This window comes from Sinohyriopsis cumingii, chromosome 13 (assembly GCF_028554795.1).
Source record: "Sinohyriopsis cumingii isolate HCF-2022 chromosome 13, ASM2855479v2, whole genome shotgun sequence".
Taxonomy (NCBI): Eukaryota; Metazoa; Mollusca; class Bivalvia; order Unionida; family Unionidae; genus Sinohyriopsis; species Sinohyriopsis cumingii.
In genome coordinates, this window is record NC_142973.1 from 6,655,836 (window position 1) to 6,675,855 (window position 20,020).

General features: G+C 35.6%; 1 protein-coding gene across 3 annotated transcripts in view; it reads right to left on the reverse strand.

Annotated features, from left to right (window-relative positions):
- The window catches only part of LOC149784901 (uncharacterized), a 141,406-nt gene that overhangs the window by 49,370 nt on the left and 72,016 nt on the right, over nt 1-20,020 (reverse strand). For 2 of the 3 annotated variants that reach the window (XM_089978491.1, XM_089978493.1), the window contains exons 12-14: nt 17,952-18,249; nt 15,392-15,640; nt 12,591-12,833 (exon numbers count right to left, since the gene is read on the reverse strand). In XM_089978491.1, the coding sequence (XP_089834617.1) occupies nt 12,591-12,833; nt 15,392-15,640; nt 17,952-18,249 (790 nt within the window). The remainder of the gene's footprint in view (nt 1-12,590; nt 12,834-15,391; nt 15,641-17,951; nt 18,250-20,020) is intronic. The other variant, XM_089978492.1, reaches the window with a different exon arrangement.

A 20,020-nucleotide genomic window follows, 5' to 3' on the forward strand; every position in this document is an offset into this window, starting at 1 on the left:
TCGTTAAAATAATATCCGATAGCAGCGATGATAATAAACAAAAATTCCTAACCGAGTATAATATCACAGAAGCCGATTTACCCGATTTCAAGTTTCCAGGATACAACGCGCCAGAACTAAGAAAGTCTCTTAATGATTTTTTCGGTCCATCAACTATCCTCAGACACGATAACGGAGAGGGTGGTAGGCATATTGCCCCATACAACGTAAATATCGCATCGGTGATAGCAATCAATCTAGTGTGCGATGTTATCGAAGGGAGTTACCAGGTAGATACCAAGCAATCAAATCAAGCTCAACAGGGGTATATCCTTTATTCATTTTCACCAACAGCCCCTCCCGGATTCTTAATCGTTGAGAGCCCGATTAATCCGGTCTATATGCGATGCCATAATCGGTTTTTAACGAGAATTAATTTTAGACTTACCGATCAGTCAAATAACCTAATTGATCTACAAGAGGAGGAGTTAGTGATCACTCTGTTTGTAAGATCATTGTAAATAGCCCTTTAGCAGCGGGGGGGGGGGGGGGGTAATGACATCGACGCGGTCGTCGCGCCTTTTACCGGACGCTGACGACGCTGGGATCGGCGCGCAGAAAGTATTAATTAAACCAAATGACGATTGGACAATCCCCCCGACGACGACGTCGTTTTTTTCTTACCGGGCGCTGACGACACCGGATCCGCTGAGTGCAGAAAGTATTAATTAAACCAAATGACGATTGGACAAAATGTCCGATTCGCCCCTCCCCCCTGCTGCTAGTTCAGCTGATTTGTGACAAAAATTATAACTGCATATACATTTTTCATACAGTTTTCTGTAATAATGGCATGTAATTTATACTCTTGTTGTGCTCAGATTATGATTTTTGCCATTTATGTTAGTAATAAGTATGCTTACAGCTCTTTTTGGGGTTGGAACATGCGAACCTACAACAAAGCAGTTCAGCTTCACATTTAATACAATTTCCTTTTAATTGTATACTCTAGTAACCAATCGTTAGGAATGATGGGCACACGTTAGAAATTTGCAAAAAAATTGTCATCTCTACCTCTGGAACAGTCCTCTGGAAGATTTCTCCAAATCTTTTGGGATACATTTTTCCAAAATATGTACATTTGCAATATATAAAGAAATTCAAAATCTGGTTTCCAACTTTTATATTTAAAAAAAAACAAATGTATTGGGGGTCAAATTTTGGAGTCTGAAATGCATATGTTATCATGTGTATTACATCAAAAGATTTGAAGTGTCTTATACATACCCTTTACTGGAGTCGGAATTTCCTCTAGCATGGCAATGGGGTTTTGTCTAACTTCTTCCTGTTGCTGTCAATGTTTTGCACTTCTTTCAAATGATTGCTAACTTTGTTGTGTTGATTAAATTTTGTGACCTTTTGTGTGGAAGGCTTAAATATTCGATGATAGTATGGTGTAGATATCATTTTTAGAAACAGGAGGTTGAATTATTATCTTTAAGTAAAATCTGAAACAATCCCTTGGCTCAATTTTAAACGACCATGCGAATTTATGCTTATGCTTATAATGTCGATGATTCAGGCTATCCACTTTGATCATTCTATATGTGAAAATTGTAAAAAGAAATGAGTAAAAGTAACTTACCTCTTTCTCGGCAAAGAACCAGTCTTTCATAATCCTTGAATCTTGCCTAACAGCACGTCGACGTCTTCTGTTTCGTACTGGACATTAACAACCGTACCGACGTGAACATCTTTACATGTTGGTGTTGGTTTCTATATTTTAATAATGTCCACGCTCTTGCTGTCAGAATGTTTTAAGAGCAAACATGTTGCAGGAGAATATTAAATAACTTTCTCCATAAACAGCGTGGCCCTTGCTAAGAGAACATGGCCCGCGCGTAAATTTCTGTCTGTTCGGTTTAAAAGTGCTATTCTACATGTACACTGTAGGTCAACATCCAGCATCTGTTGAGTTCCTCTGAGGCGCCATAAAGGGTAAATTATTAGTAAACATGCTGTTGTACGCATAGGTGCTTGTATCATTGATTACAATATAAAAATCAGTCACACATGTAGTATAAAAATAATACTTTTATTATTTTATACTACTGTATGACTGACATTTAAATTGTAAACAACGATGCGAGCCCTTCTGGTTTTACACTCCTTTGTACACATGTACTCGGGTATTTCTTAATGTTATATTTTATATATCAAATAAATGCTATTTTATTATCTGATGTTTCATAAAAACTGAGCTATAAGTGAATTCATATCATTAATAAGTTAATTAATATAGACCTAGTTAATTTTGATGTTTTTACACTAGCTTGTGCCGAGCCATGCCCCATAGGACACTCTAATGGTTCTAACAAGCCGATTCTTCCACCGTGTACTCTGATAACCTGGGTCACAGAAAAGTTAACGGAAACGTCAGTGATTTGTTTTGTGATTATTTCAATAGGAAACTTCTTTTATAAACTTTGAAATGACATGATTAGAACATTTAAAAGGCTGCAAATAAGCAAAAGTTTCCATTGCCAAGAATATACACGTGTAAAACAGTGCGAAACAGCTACACAACCAAACACGACCGGATTAGGCAGTTTCTTACGGATTTATGAAATTTTATGTACAGTACATGTTTGTTTTTTTACTGATAATGTACATATGCATAGGAAACGGGGTTGGGGTGAAACCGCGATAATAATTTGTCTAATACTTAACCTGTTCGATTGTTCAGTCGGCGTTTGAATTTTAGCGGACACTAGACAAAATGTTTAATGTTACCCCGCGTATCTCTTTGATGCCAGACATTCAACGTCGGTGGACAATGTTTTATTAAACACGTTAATATTATGAATCCTTTATGGTTTCTGCGTGGATTAAACATAGGCCGTTTTATAGAATATGGGGAAGGGGGGCATCAAGCGTACGTACGCGGGGGGGGGGGGGGGGCGTAAAAAAGTATGCATGCGTGGGGGGTGTCAAGCTTTGCCAGATTTTTGCATAAGTACTAAATGGATGACCCCTTAGCCGAATTACACAATTCAGTAAGTATAAGATTGTATTGGCTTTTGTGCGAACGTTAGGCATGAAAGAAAACGATGTAGTTTATGTAATTCTCCAATTTTTTTCTGGAAAATGACTTGAGAGTTTATTAGGCCAAAAGGACTGTGCATCAGTGTTTATTTTTTTTCTCCAGATATGTGGCAATGTATTTTTCTTACAATTTTATAGTGGGGTTTTAGAAGTTTGTGAATAAATGAGTTGCATCATATGTTTATGGATAATAGGATTCATTTTAGGGCAAAAGTTTTATTTCCTTTTTATATTTGTAAACTGTGTATTTCGGGGAGAGAAACATTTCACTTTTTTACGGATTACTTTATTAAACATCAACCACGATCAGTATGCAAGTTATTAACTCTATTCTTTGACAGCTGTTAAAGTTTAATGGGTAGTCTGGTTATAAGAGACCTTAATTCTGAATTGTGTCATTTTATGAACAGTGAAATGAACCTTAATATGTTTAAATACAAGGAGCCTGTTGGGTCAAAATAAGATTAAAACTCACTGTAAGAAAATAAGTTGAAGATGTTTTCAAATTTAAAAAATACAACAAAGCAACAGCAAGTGCAAAATAGAAATGATGTCTATTTGACAATAATGGAGATGCTTGACATTCAACATTTACACAAAATATTTAAGTCCAAATTGCTCATGTGATAACTCACATGTGAAAATCCAACTTTGAATAAATTTGAAATAAGTCTTTAATCAGAATCAAAGTCCAAGTTTCTCACGTGATAACTCACGTGAGAAATTAGAACTCTGCCTTATTTTCAAACATGGTTGTATGTAATGGAAAATAATGTTTTCTAAGTTCTACTTTCTCATGTGAAAATTTAGATTCTCACGTGAGCAAAATCTGCTCACGTGAGAATCAGGTTAGTTTTTCCTTGGCTCACAAGATCTAACAAACTGCATACATGAGCCTGCAAAATCTACCCAATCTGCATACATTTCTAACAAGGTTCTCATGTGCAGCTTATGAGCAGCTCATGTGAACTGGTGAGATTTTTCTGTACGGGCAGACATCCTCATCTAGAAAAGGACCCACCTTATCAAAATTGGCATTAAGTACTAAGACATCCTCAGCTAGAAAAGGACCCACCTTATCATAATTGGCATTAAGTACTAAGACATCCTCACCTAGAAAAGGACCCACCTTATCATAATTGGCATTAAGTACTAAGACATCCTCACCTAGAAAAGGACCCACCTCATCATAATTGGCATTAAGTACTAAGACATCCTCACCTAGAAAAGGACCCGCCTTATCATAATTGGCATTAAGTACTAAGACATCCTCACCTAGAAAAGGTCCCACCTTATCATAACTGGCATTAAATACTAAGACATCCTCACCTAGAAAAGGACCCCCCTTATCATAATTGGCATTAAGTACTAAAAATACTCACCTAGAAAAGGACCCGACTTATTATAATTGGCATTAAGTACTAAGACATCCTCACCTAGAAAAGGACCCGCCTTATCATAATTGGCATTAAGTATTAAAAATCCTCACCTAGAAAAGGACCCTCACCTAGAAAAGGACCCACCTTATCATAAATTGGCATTAAGTACTAAGACATCCTCAACTAGAAAAGGACCCTCACCTAGAAAAGGACCCACCTTATTATAATTGGCATTAAGTACTAAGACATCCTCACCTAGAAAAGGACCTTCACCTAGAAAAGGACCTACCTTATCATAAATTGGCATTAAATACTAAGACATCCTCACCTAGAAAAGGACCCACCTTATCATAATTGGCATTAAGTACTCAGACATCCTCACCTAGAAAAGGACCCGCCTTATCATAATTGGCATTAAGTACCAAGACATCCTCACCTAGAAAAGGACCCTCACCTAGAAAAGGACCTGCCTTATTATAATTAGCATTAAGTACTAAGACATCCTCACCTAGAAAAGGATCCGCCTTATCATAATTGGCATTAAGTACTAAGACATCCTCACCTAGAAAAGGACCCACCTTATCATAACTGGCATTAAGTACTAAGACATCCTCACCTAGAAAAGGACCCGCCTTATCATAATTGGCATTAAGTACTAAAAATCCTCACCTAGAAAAGGACCCTCGCCTAGAAAAGGACCCGACTTATTATAATTGGCATTAAGTACTAAGACATCCTCACCTAGAAAAGGACCCTCACCTAGAAAAGGACATGCCTTATCATAATTGGCATTAAGTACTAAGACATCCTCACCTAGAAAAGATCCCACCTTATCATAACTGGCATTAAGTACTAAGACATCCTCACCTAGAAAAGGACCCGCCTTATCATAATTGGCATTAAGTACTAAGACATCCTCACCTAGAAAAGGATCCACCTTATCATAACTGGCATTAAGTACTAAGACATTCTCACCTAGAAAATGACCCACCTTATCATAATTGGCATTAAGTACTAAGACATCCTCACCTAGAAAAGGACCCGCCTTATCATAATTGGCATTAAGTACTAAAAATCCTCACCTAGAAAAGGACCCTCACCTAGAAAAGGACCCACCTTATCATAAATTGGCATTAAGTACTAAGACATCCTCACCTAGAAAAGGACCCTCACCGAGAAAAGGACCCACCTTATTATAATTGGCATTAAGTACTAAGACATCCTCACCTAGAAAAGGACCCACCTTATCATAAATTGGCATTAAGTACTAAGACATCCTCACCTAGAAAAGGACCCACCTTATCATAATTGGCATTAAGTTCTAAGACATCCTCACCTAGAAAAGGACCCGCCTTATCATAATTGGCATTAAGTACTAAGACATCCTCACCTAGAAAAGGGGGCCCCGAGTGGCCGAGTGGTCTAAAGCGCTCTTCGTTACGGATCACTGCCATCTCACCTCTGTCTGCGGCGGTTCGAGTCTAGGATTCAGCCAAAGTGGGTATGTGAGAAAGCTTGCCAGTAGCTTCTCGTGGGTCAGTGGTTCTTTCCGGGGTTTTCCCGGGTTCTTCCTCCACCATTAATACTGGCCGCCATGTATAGCCTATCGTGTGCTGAAAAATGGCGTTAAACCCCACAACAACAACAACAACAGCACCTAGAAAAGGACCCTCACCTAGAAAAGGACCTGCCTTATTATAATTAGCATTAAGTACTAAGACATCCTCACCTAGAAAAGGACCCTCACTTAGAAAAGGACCCACCTTACCATAAATTGGCATTAAGTACTAAGACATCCTCACCTAGAAAAGGACCCTCACCTAGAAAAAGACCTGCCTTATTATAATTAGCATTAAGTACTAAGACATCCTCACCTAGAAAAGGACCCTCGCCTAGAAAATGACCCACCTTATCATAAATTGGCATTAAGTACTAAGACATCCTCACCTAGAAAAGGACCCACCTTATCATAATTGGCATTAAGTACTAAAACATCCTCACCTAGAAAAGGACCCGCCTTATAATAATTGGCATTAAGTACTAAGACATCCTCACCTAGAAAAGGACCCACCTTATCATAATTGGCATTAAGTACTAAGACATCCTCACCTAGAAAAGGACCCACCTTATCATAATTGGCATTAAGTACTAAGACATCCTCACCTAGAAAAGGACCCACCTCATCATAATTGGCATTAAGTACTAAGACATCCTCACCTAGAAAAGGACCCGCCTTATCATAATTGGCATTAAGTACTAAGACATCCTCACCTAGAAAAGGTCCCACCTTATCATAACTGGCATTAAATACTAAGACATCCTCACCTAGAAATGGACCCACCTTATCATAATTGGCATTAAGTACTAAAAATCCTGGGGCCCCGAGTGGCCGAGTGGTCTAAAGCGCTCTTCGTTACGGATCACTGCCATCTCACCTCTGTCTGCGGCGGTTCGAGTCTAAGATTCAGCCAATCTGGGCATGTGAGAAAGCCTGCCAGTAGCTTCTCGTGGGTCGGTGGTTCTTTCCGGGCTTTTCCGGGTTCTTCCTCCACCATTAATACTGGCCGCCATGTACAGCCTATCGTGCTGAAAAATGGCGTTAAACCCCACAACAACAACAACAACTAAAAATCCTGACCTAGAAAAGGACCCTCACCTAGAAAAGCACCCGACTTATTATAATTGGCATTAAGTACTAAGACATCCTCACCTAGAAAAGGACCCGCCTTATCATAATTGGCATTAAGTACTAAAAATCCTCACCTAGAAAAGGACCCTCACCTAGAAAAGGACCCACCTTATCATAAATTGGCATTAAGTACTAAGACATCCTCACCTAGAAAAGGACCCACCTTATTATAATTGGCATTAAGTACTAAGACATCCTCACCTAGAAAAGGACCTTCACCTAGAAAAGGACCCACCTTATCATAAATTGGCATTAAGTACTAAGACATCCTCACCTAGAAAAGGACCCACCTTATCATAATTGGCATTAAGTACTAAGACATCCTCACCTAGAAAAGGACCCGCCTTATCATAATTGACATTAAGTACCAAGACATCCTCACCTAGAAAAGGACCCTCACCTAGAAAAGGACCTGCCTTATTATAATTAGCATTAAGTACTAAGACATCCTCACCTAGAAAAGGACCCTCACCTAGAAAAGAACCCACCTTATCATAATTGGCATTAAGTACTAAGACATCCTCACCTAGAAAAGGACCCACCTTATCATAATTGGCATTAAGTACTAAGACATCCTCACCTAGAAAAGGACCCACCTTATCATAAATTGGCATTAAGTACTAAGACATCCTCACCTAGAAAAGGATCCGCGTTATCATAATTGGCATTAAGTACTAAGACATCCTCACCTAAAAAAGGACCCACCTTATCATAACTGGCATAAAGTACTAAGACATTCTCACCTAGAAAATGACCCACCTTATCATAATTAGCATTAAGTACTAAGACATCCTCACCTAGAAAAGGACCCGCCTTATCATAATTGGCATTAAGTACTAAAAATCCTCACCTAGAAAAGGACCCTCGCCTAGAAAAGGACCCGACTTATTATAATTGGCATTAAGTACTAAGACATCCTCACCTAGAAAAGGACCCTCACCTAGAAAAGGACATGCCTTATCATAACTGGCATTAAGTACTAAGACATCCTCACCTAGAAAAGGACCCACCTTATCATAATTGGCATTAAGTACTAAGACATCCTCACCTAGAAAAGGATCCACCTTATCATAACTGGCATTAAGTACTAAAAATCCTGACCTAGAAAAGGACCCTCACCTAGAAAAGGACCCACCTTATCATAAATTGGCATTAAGTACTAAGACATCCTCACCTAGAAAAGGACCCTCACCTAGAAAAGGACCCACCTTATTATAATTGGCATTAAGTACTAAGACATCCTCACCTAGAAAAGGACCCACCTTATCATAAATTGGCATTAAGTACTAAGACATCCTCACCTAGAAAAGGACCCACCTTATCATAATTGGCATTAAGTACTAAGACATCCTCACCTAGAAAATGACCCGCCTTATCATAATTGGCATTAAGTACTAAGACATCCTCACCTAGAAAAGGACCCTCACCTAGAAAAGGACCTGCCTTATTATAATTAGCATTAAGTACTAAGACATCCTCACCTAGAAAAGGACCCTCACTTAGAAAAGGACCCACCTTACCATAAATTGGCATTAAGTACTAAGACATCCTCACCTAGAAAAGGACCCTCACCTAGAAAAAGACCTGCCTTATTATAATTAGCATTAAGTATTAAGACATCCTCACCTAGAAAAGGACCCTCGCCTAGAAAATGACCCACCTTATCATAAATTGGCATTAAGTACTAAGACATCCTCACCTAGAAAAGGACCCACCTTATCATAATTGGCATTAAGTACTAAAACATCCTCACCTAGAAAAGGACCCACCTTATTATAATTAGCATTAAGTACTAAAACATCCTCACCTAGAAAAGGACCCTCACCTAGAAAAGGACCCACCTTATCATAAATTTGCATTAAGTACTAAGACATCCTCACCTACAAAAGGACCCACCTTATCATAATTGGCATTAAGTACTAAGACATCCTCACCTAGATAAGGACCCACCTTATCATAATTGGCATTAAGTACTAAGACATCCTCACCTAGAAAAGGACCCACCTTATTATAATTGGCATTAAGTACTAAGACATGCTCACCTAGAAAATGACCCACCTTATCATAATTGACATTAAGTACTAAGACATCCTCACCTAGAAAAGGACCTGCCTTATCATAAATTGGCATTAAGTACTAAGACATTTTCACTTAGAAAATGACCCACCTTATCATAATTGGCATTAAGTACTAAGACATTCTCACCTAGAAAAGGACCCACCTTATCATAAATTGGCATTAAGTACTAAGACATCCTGACCTAGAAAATGACCCATCCTATCATAAATGAAAAGATGTACTCTCACCTGGCTCTCAGTTAACTGGATTATTAAATGTGTCATTATATGCATAGATGTCACTCATAGATGTTACTCATAATCAAATGCATAGATGTCACTCGTAATCAAATTCACAGATGTCACTCACAGATGTCACTCATAGATGTCACTCATAGATGTCACTTGTAATCAAATTCACAGATGTCACTCATAGATGTCACTCACAGATGTCGCACATAGATGTCACTCACAGATGTCACTCATAGATGTCACTCATAATTAAATGCATAGATATCACTCATAATCAAATTCACAGATGTCACTCATATATGTCACTCACAGATGTCACTCACAGATGTCACTCATAATCAAATGCATAGATGTTACTCATAGATGTCACTCATAGATGTCACTCATAATCAAATGCATAGATGTCACTCATAATCAAATTCACAGATGTCACTCACAGATGTCACTCATAGATGTCACTCATAGATGTCACTTGTAATCAAATTCACAGATGTCACTCATAGATGTCACTCACAGATGTCACACATAGATGTCACTCACAGATGTCACTCATAGATGTCACTCATAATTAAATGCATAGATATCACTCATAATCAAATTCACAGATGTCACTCATATGTCACTCACAGATGTCACTCATAATCAAATGCATAGATGTTACTCATAGATGTCACTCACAGATGTCACTCATAGATGTCACTCATAATCAAATGCATAGATGTCACTCATAATCAAATTCACAGATGTCACTCATAGATGTCACTCATAATCAAATTCATCCAGATCTTGATCATTTTGTAACCAAAATTTATCAAAATCTGTTTAGAAATACAACATCTAGGAAGGTAACAAACTCTGAAAATTGGATGTCATAATGATTTTTATGTGTTGATCATGCTGATAATACAAAGAGTCACACTTTATTCAAAATCTAGTCAGAAATCAGAAATATGGCCACTGGAGTCCTAACAAGCCCTACCAATCAGATGCAAATGTGTACCCCATTTAACGGATGCTGCACAAACTCATCCAAGCATTTGATAAAAGCCTATAAAATCAGGTTGATCAATTTTGTTTTCTTTTAAAAATAAACCCTCCAGAGTGACAAAAAACTTTACAAATCAGGCAAGAAATTATAAATATGTATTGGTGTTGCTGATCATCAAATTCTTCAGAGATCTTGATGGTCTAAATTATGTGTACAATGTGTGATCAAAATCGATCTGAAATATGGAATCCAGAGTGAAAAACAAGAACAACCTATCACATACCAGATCACCTCTTTAAGAAGAACTGATCTCTAATTATCAAAATTGACCTGGATCTTGAAAGTCTATAAGATTATATACCAAATATAATCAAAATCTTGTAATGATCCTTGGCTCTGGAAAGGTAACCAGACACTAATGTGCAGCCAGTCAGATGTAAAATCATCTGGTTAACAAGTATGGACGGCATTCATTATTGGACTCGTTTAAAATCTTCATTATATGAGAAACTTGACAATTTTTATCAAATTCTTTGTCCCAAAATGCAACTAAAGTGTTAGCAAGCTTAGCCAATCAGATGAGAGATCACCTCATCAATATACATGGATGTTGTTCATGAAAGACCAGCCAAAACTTATGATTTTAACATAAGGCTTCTAGAAATGAGCTTCAAATTACGGGTCTACAAAGCAATGGGCAAATGCATGAAAATACACTCATTGTAATCTAATCTTGGTATTAACTGGTCTGCAGCCATGTTTTAAGTCTAGATCTGGATGTTGATATAAACTGAGTGGAAATAGGTAGAGAACCAGACAAACTTGATAGCAGGTACCTCAGGCACTTTTATATATGTATGTTTATTATGCAAAACACCCGTGAGATCAAGGTTTTGTTTTTAAAATTATATCATAATCTGGAAAAGTCATCCAACAAGTGAAGAACCTTGAAGGCCATGGGAAATCATCTTAAAAAATCCCAACATTATCAGCACAAAAGAATTTAAAAAGGATATTCAGATGCTTAGCCATGTTGAAGGAAAACTTGGAAAGGTGATAAATTCATTCATTGGCCATCATGTCATTTCAATCTGAGTATTGCCTTAAGCTGAAGAGATGACTGCTGCCACCACATGAATTTAAAAAATATAAAGACTACATTGAACTGAGAGATCTAGCAAGAAGTATTGGATCTCCATGGAGTTCTGAACTGCAGTTATTGAAACCAAACTTGGATGTCGTTAAGGAATAAAGTGTATTTTACAAAGTTTAACTCTAACATAATTTTGCCTTCACAGTATCAGATCACATAAACTTCATGATGTAAGCTTATATATTAAGTTGAAGCAAAATCTGATCAGAAAAATATGGCTTTTATAGTGGTAACAATCTCAGTCAATCAGATGCAAGATCACCTTATTAATATGCATGGAGATCTTTTTGATATAAATTTGCATATCAAGTCATCTGAATCTTATCAGAGATAAATGACCTTGAGAATGGTAAAAGCTAAGCTGTACCAATCATATGCAGGACATTAATATGTCTGGCTGCTGCTCAAAACCAAATTCATCTAAGATCATGGAAATCAAATCCTGAATAACATTTACCTTCCCATACTCTATATCTGATAATTTACCCAGAAATGTGGAAATCAAATCTTGTGTAACATTACTTCCCATACTCCATACCTGATACTGTACCCAGAAACCTGTGGAAATGAGATCTTGAACAGTCTTACTTCCCATACTCCATACCTGATTATGCATCCAAAAACTTGGAAATCAAATTGTAAATAACATTACTTCCTATCCCCCATAAATGATAACGCACCCAGAAATTTGTAAATCAAATCTTGTGTAACATTACTTCTCATACTCCATATCTGATAATGCACCCAGAAATTTGGAAATGACATCTTGCTTAACATTACTTCCCATATTCCATACCTGATACTGTACCTAGAAACCTGGAAATCAAATTGTGAATAACATTACTTCCCATATTCCATATCGGATAATGTACCCAGAAATTTGTAAATCAAATCTTGTGTAACATTACTTCCCATATTCCATATTGGATAATGTACCCAGAAATTTGGAAATGACATCTTGCATAACATTACTTCCATTACTTCATACCTGAAAACCTACCCACAACTTTGGAAATCAAATCCTTAATAACATTATTTCCCACACTCCAGTATTCTGGAGTTTCAGGTTGTTCAAATGCTTTAAACATCCAGAAATTTGATGATGGACGTTTGTGTTGAGACTTTCTATTCTGTGTGGTTTCACTTGACTCGGACAAAACCTTCAAGATCGCATTATGGGCAGCATAAACTTCCTCCTTCCATCCCTTAAGGATGTATTCACCCTTCATAACTATAGAAAAAAAAGCAAATGGATCATTTTAGTCTTTATTCATGTCTTACTATTTACCTGTAGTTTCTATTCTTTCATTGTCTTGGCAACAGGGAGCTAACAAATACTGATATGAAATAAAGAATAACTTGAAGTAACATGGTACTCAATCCAATACTGAATAACTTGAATTGACATGGCATTCAATCCAATACCGAATAACTTGAATTGGCATGGCATTCAATCCAATACTGAATAACCTGAATTGACATGGCATTCAATCCAATAATGAATAACTTGAATTGACATGGCATTCAATCCAATACTGAATAACCTGAATTGACATGGCATTCAATCCAATACTGAATAACTTGAATTGGCATGGCATTCAATCCAATACTGAATAACCTGAATTGGCATGGTATTCAATCCAATACTGAATAACTTGAATTGGCATGGCATTCAATCCAATACTGAATAACTTGAATTGACATCTCATTCAATCCAATACTGAATAACCTGAATTGACATGGCATTCAATCCAATACTGAATAACCTGAATTGACATGGCATTCAATCCAATACTGAATAACTTGAATTGACATGGCATTCAATCCAATACTGAATAACTTGAATTGACATGGTATTCAATCCAATACTGAATAACTTGAATTGACATGGCATTCAATCCAATACTGAATAACTTGAATTGACATGGCATTCAATCCAATACTGAATAACTTGAATTGGCATGGTATTCAATCCAATACTGAATAACTTGAATTGGCATGGCATTCAATCCAATACTGAATAACTTGAATTGGCATGGCATTCAATCCAATACTGAATAACTTGAATTGGCATGGCATTCAATCCAATACTGAATAACCTGAATTGACATGGCATTCAATCCAATACTGAATAACCTGAAGTAACATGGTATTCAATCCAATACTGAATAACTTGAATTGACATGGCATTCAATCCAATACTGAATAACTTGAATTGACATGGTATTCAATACAGTACTGCATAACTTGAAATGATGTTGGTTTTCATTAAAACAGTGAATAACTTGGAATGACATGGTCTTCAATTATATACTGAATAACTTGAAATTTCATATTATTTTCAATCAAATACTCAATAACTTGAAATGACAAGGTATTAAATAAAGTACCGAATAAATTGAAATGACATTGCTTTAAAAAAATAATGAATATGCTGAAATGACATGGTATTTATTATTTTCAAAGCCACTGATTTTCTCTCCTTCTAAAACAGTAAAAATTTGTAAGAAACAATATTCATATGACAAATTTGTCAAAACCATGCTTCTGCAGAATTATTCTCTTCCTTGTTAATATAAATGCATAATTCATTAAAACATTTTTAAAATGTCATATAACAAAACTTGCCTCACCAACTATGATGATAATCAAAGTTTAAAATTACCTCCACCTTGCCTTAGGGGACAACAGTGTTGTCATATCACTGCATAAGACAGGCTGCTTATGAATGGAACATAAAAGTATAAGCAACAGCTATTCCCTCACATGGGGAGTTTTCACCATTCATATACTAATCATATCAGTAAGCATGTGCATACACAATACCCCTGCTCAAAACATACAAATTTGACAAATCTCATTTAAAATAAGCAGCATTAACTCCTAACATGATCCAAATCAGGTCAAATTTTATGAAGATATCTGAAACATTTTGGAAGATAATGACAAATGAAAGTTCTTCAATGTGATGGAGAGGAATGAATGGACAATAAGGGATATTTCTTTTTAAAAATTGGGATAACTCTTAAAATGATGATCAGATAGAGCCAATTCTTGTACAAGATAAACTGCCTACTAATGAAAAATTGATATACCAATTTTTATAAAAATATGTTAAATGCTTAAGGAGAAATGAAGCGGCAATTGTTAAAAATGGGGAGATAACTCTAAAAGTTATAACCTGACAAAACCAAAGTTAATATGAGATACAAACTCTTGTCATGATAAAAATAAAAAATATGGGAATAGGTTACGGAGGTATTCACCACAAATAGTACCAAAATGATGGACAAAATTTTTAAAAGTGGGGACATAACTCCAAAAGTTTTCATCTGACAAAGTTAAGTCTTGCATGAGAGACATATGTCATGATACAAAAGCATGAAGATTTCTATAAGGAAATTTAAAACCATTCTGGAGAGATCAGCCAGAAAAGTGTGACTTAATAAAAGGATGGATGGACACAATAACGCAAAAAATATGGGGATTATTCTTATAACTAAATTCATTAACTAAAAGTGATACAAACCATATCAAGAAGAGACCCCAAAGGGTTAAGGAGATACAAGGTATACACTAATGTGTGATGCATGAACAGATAGACAATTATACAATCCAGGACTCTTTTACATGGTAGGATTAAAAGAAGGTGTGGTCTGTTTAAACTACTGATGTTATATAAAGTAGAAAAACTTAAAAGTATTGGTATGGATCATATTAAATAAGTCCATGTTGAAAATATATATTAAAAAACATGATTTGTATTATTATTATAACCCAAATACAGACCTTGTTTCTGTTTAACACTTGTTTCATGCTTTGACAGTATATCCTTTATTTTCTTTTTATCTTCTGGTGGCAGTTTATGTTTTTTTCTGACTGGTCCACTCTCAAACAGGTAATTTTCCTTCATCTCTTTAGCTAGATTCTTTACACATTCTAAACATGTCTGCTTGTCTTTGGCAAAAACTTTCACTGTCACAGCTGATTCTTTTGTAGCACCCAATTTAAAAGCATTATTTGCAGTTCTTTCTCTTTCTGAACATAAAACAAAACAGTTCTGTTTAACATGGGTTGATGTGACTAAATTCTAGCTGCCTGAAGAATGAACACTTGATATAATGAACAACAAAGATAAATCACTAAAACATTAATGCAGAAAATAATAATTACAAGAAATGGAATTATTATCACCTATTTTAATGATTATAACTGCAGGAATTTTTTTTCCAATTTTTACACATTCATATTCATTTAAATTTACATTCTAATATAATACAAATTAATAATATATATTATGACCAGAATCCTCTATTAATTACAACCACAAACTCTATGAAATAATTATTTTTATTGCTGTGCATATAAAACAAATTTGACCCATAGACGACTGCTGTTGAAACAAAAATGTTTCAGATTCTGCATGCACCTGTGTAATTTGACAGTCTTAAGTTTAGCCAGACATCAGACATTAGGATCCAGTTTCTATCCTTTCCTGATAGAAGCTCAATAATTTGGCTTTGAAGAGTCATAAATCTATCGCAGACACAATGCAATCAACCATTATGAATGCTTAATTCACAACATGGTATTATAAACATTCAAAAGCTTGTTGGGGCCATGAGTGGCCGAGTGGTCTAAAGCAATCACCATTCCGGATCACTGCCATCTCACCTCTGTCTGTGTGGGTTTGAGTCTCAGACTCGGCTAACGTGGGTATGTGAGAAAGGTTGACAGTAGCTTCTTGTAGGTCGATGGTTCTTCCCGGGGTTTTCCAGGGTTCTTCCTCCACCAGTTATACTGGCCGCCATGTATTGCCTATCTTGTGCTGAAAAATGGCTTTAAACACTACAAAAACAACAACAAAAACAACAAAAGCTTGTTACTGCATTAGCTAGCAGCAAATTTATGCAGCTTTCTTGCTAAAAGTTTGTGTGCTTTAAAACTACACATTCTGACCAGATACTGATCCAAAATAACTATTTGTATTATTGTATAAAAATGTAAAGCTAATTAACATGAATTCTGTGAATAAAATATATGTAAATTTAGTTCATACTGAAATCTCTAGTTCTTAATTTTCTTCTTTCTTGTTATTTAGACTGTACTGACTCATTTATCATCCATTCTTAAATCCTTTATTTGCTATGTGTTCCACTTTTGTTGTATTTCTCCTTGTTTCATTTTTAATTTTTTTTCCTAATCATTATTAACTTAAAATAGTGAACATTCATGTTTGGCAAAATCAGTGTGTTGCATAGTACAATTAATCAACCCAACAATCTGTGTTGATACTGATGGACAATATATGGGTTTGATGTCACCTGTTCATTAAAAAGTGCAATTTTGCTACAACAAATCTTTCCAGAACAAACTTGCATACACTTCAGACACTGTTAAATGGTAACAGCAATATCTAGTGCACAATTCAAATTGACCACAGGAAAGAGGGTTGTGTTATTCCACATGGATTACAAGTCACCAAACATTGGATTTGCTCCAGAAATATAATGTACATATCACCAAAAGAACCCTTCAGCCAATGGCAGCTTCACAGCCACGAGATGTGCTGGTAAGTGTACACTGATGTGTGCAGCCAAAATTGGCTGTATAGATGCACAGGTTTTAATGAATAGGTGATATCAGCCCATAAACTGAAAATCAATATCATCTTGGGGGAGTAGATGGTTTATTGGCCTATGTGTTGCACTACCATTTTCATCAGCTGCTTTTTAGCAATCAAGAATTGCAATTAAAATTCTGAACTTCAAATGATTAAAAAAATGCCTATCGAGCTTGTATACTTGAAAAATCTTCAATTTTGTTTAATGATAAATTATTAAAGACAGGTATTTGTGACAAAAACATAATAATGTCTTTTTCCCACAATGTTCAAATTTTAAAATTATAGCAAATAAAAGGAAAATGATTTGCTATAGTAGTTCTTAATTTTCAGAGTATGCTACCCTTTTACAACAGCTTGCCACTGCAACTTAGCAATATGGCTCCATAAGGATGGTCAATAAATGCATGGCATAGGAGGCAAATTTCCACCTGCATTATGCTGTAACTCTACAAGTTTGCAAAGTGGCAACATGTTGAGAATTTTTCAAATCCACTCCATATTCTCCAATCCCATCATGATCCATGGAGAAATGTGTTCAATGAAAAAAAATGCTGTCACCAGAGTACCTGAAGATGGACCTAAACACAAAACTTCCCCAAGGTGTGATAGACACACAGACAGATGGACAGACAAGGATAACACCTTATATGCTACCACTTTTGAGATGAGGAATTAATACAACAAAAGAGATGTCTGAAAGCTAAACATTAGAAAGATAAATACCCTGATATTCAGATGAATGACCGCCCTGCTTATGTTTCTTTGATTGATCATGAAGAAATGCAGACGAGCTTTCAGAATGCAGTAAAAGTGTATTCTTGGAATCACCTTCATGATCAAATAGGTACCGGTCCCACCTGTCATCAAAGACATTTTGTTTCTTAAAAACATCTTTTTTCTCCAAACTGACTTTTGACAGATCCAAAAATGGATGGCTTGGAGTTGCATAGATCTCAAGAGAAGACAGTTTATTTAAAAACTTTTGGCACAAATCCTGGTCATAAACAACAACTGACACTTTCTGGAAAGAAAAAAAAATATAGCAAAACTTTGATGACCCAAACATGCCTTATTCCAATATCCATCATATCTTTAAAAACATGTTCTGTCTTGGTGCATAGATCCTTATGTCTGAAACCCTGAAAAAAATCTATACTGTTACTATCATTCTAAGCGATTTGACTTTCTGAAGTGTTACTATAATTTTCATTAGCATCTGAATACATTATTCATTATTTCACCGTAAACTTATCATAGCTTTACATGCATACAGTTACATGCATACAGTTATATGCATACAGTTACATGCATACAGTTCCATGCATACAGTTATATGCATACAGTTACATGCATACAGTTCCATGCATACAGTTACATGCATACAGTTATATGCATACAGTTACATGCATACGGTTATATGCATACAGTTACATGCATAGTTATATACATACTGTTATATGCATAGTTACAGGCATAGTTATATGCATAGTTACATGCATACAGTTATATGCATACAGTTACATGCATACAGTTATATGCATACAGTTATATGCATAACTTTATATGTATACCTTATCATACATACAAGTCATTTCCAGAAAATTACGACATTGCTCTATATCGTTATGATAATGAAGGCCTCGGACAATATATACTCATGATTATATGCAAGCACTTTTCCCCATTACAGGCCTGTAATAAATTCAACTTGGCTAATTTCCACTGATTTTTGTAAATATTAAGCTTTGGCATGTCAGCTATGTTCAAACAATGGACCTGCTTGTGTCGCTCAAGGTTTTTTATTGTCTTTTGAAAACTTTTCTTGCTTGCATTCTTCTTGTATTATATATATATATATATATATATATATACAGTGAAACTCCTCAAAACAAAAATCTCCTAGGATCCCCCAAACATCTGAGTTTTCAGAAGTTTTCAGTTTAGTGAGGATTTCACAGATGTAAGATACTATGACTTTTCCGAAGTGTTTATTAAATTATTTTATGAGGTAGTTCAGGTATAGGATGGTTTTGTTTATGAGGAGTTTCACTGTATGTGAATATATATATATATATATATATATATATATATATATATATATATATATATGTGTGTGTGTGTGTGTGTAAGAAGGAAAAGTTTGGGACTGCAAAATATTCAGTCTTCATAGGATTTAGGTACACTGAGGTTTTGGCTCTGAGGAGTTTCAATACATATATATTGCTGGCATGAAAATAATTGCTATGGCTCTCAGAAATTATTTGAAACCTTCATGTTCAAAATTGTCTTTGTCACTCCAGATACTACAACATTTTATATTGTAAAGATGCAAGAAATATTTCCACATTAGGACTGATCCCATACCAGCCAAAATGAATTTCCAAGAATCGAAAACTAACTTTTCTTTTTAACTGTTGATTATTTAAGCTATATCTGAAAAACTCCAACATATGAAATTCTGAAACAAAATATTTCTTACATGCCTGACATAAAATATTCATGAGATACCTGTAAGGTTAATGGTCATGGCTGTTAACATTGGACATGATATCATGGATACAAAATTATTCAATATTTCTCAGAGGTCAGCATACACTTATGTGCTAAGTCTGGTTAAATCTATCACTCATGTTTTAAGGCAGTAGAAACAAATACATTCATGGTATTCATTAGTTATGTACACAAACTGAATTAGATAAAATTCTATTCAAGCTTGTTTGTGTCATCATTCAGGATATTCATTAGATATGTACACAAACTGAATTAGATAAAATTCTATTCAAGCTTGTTTT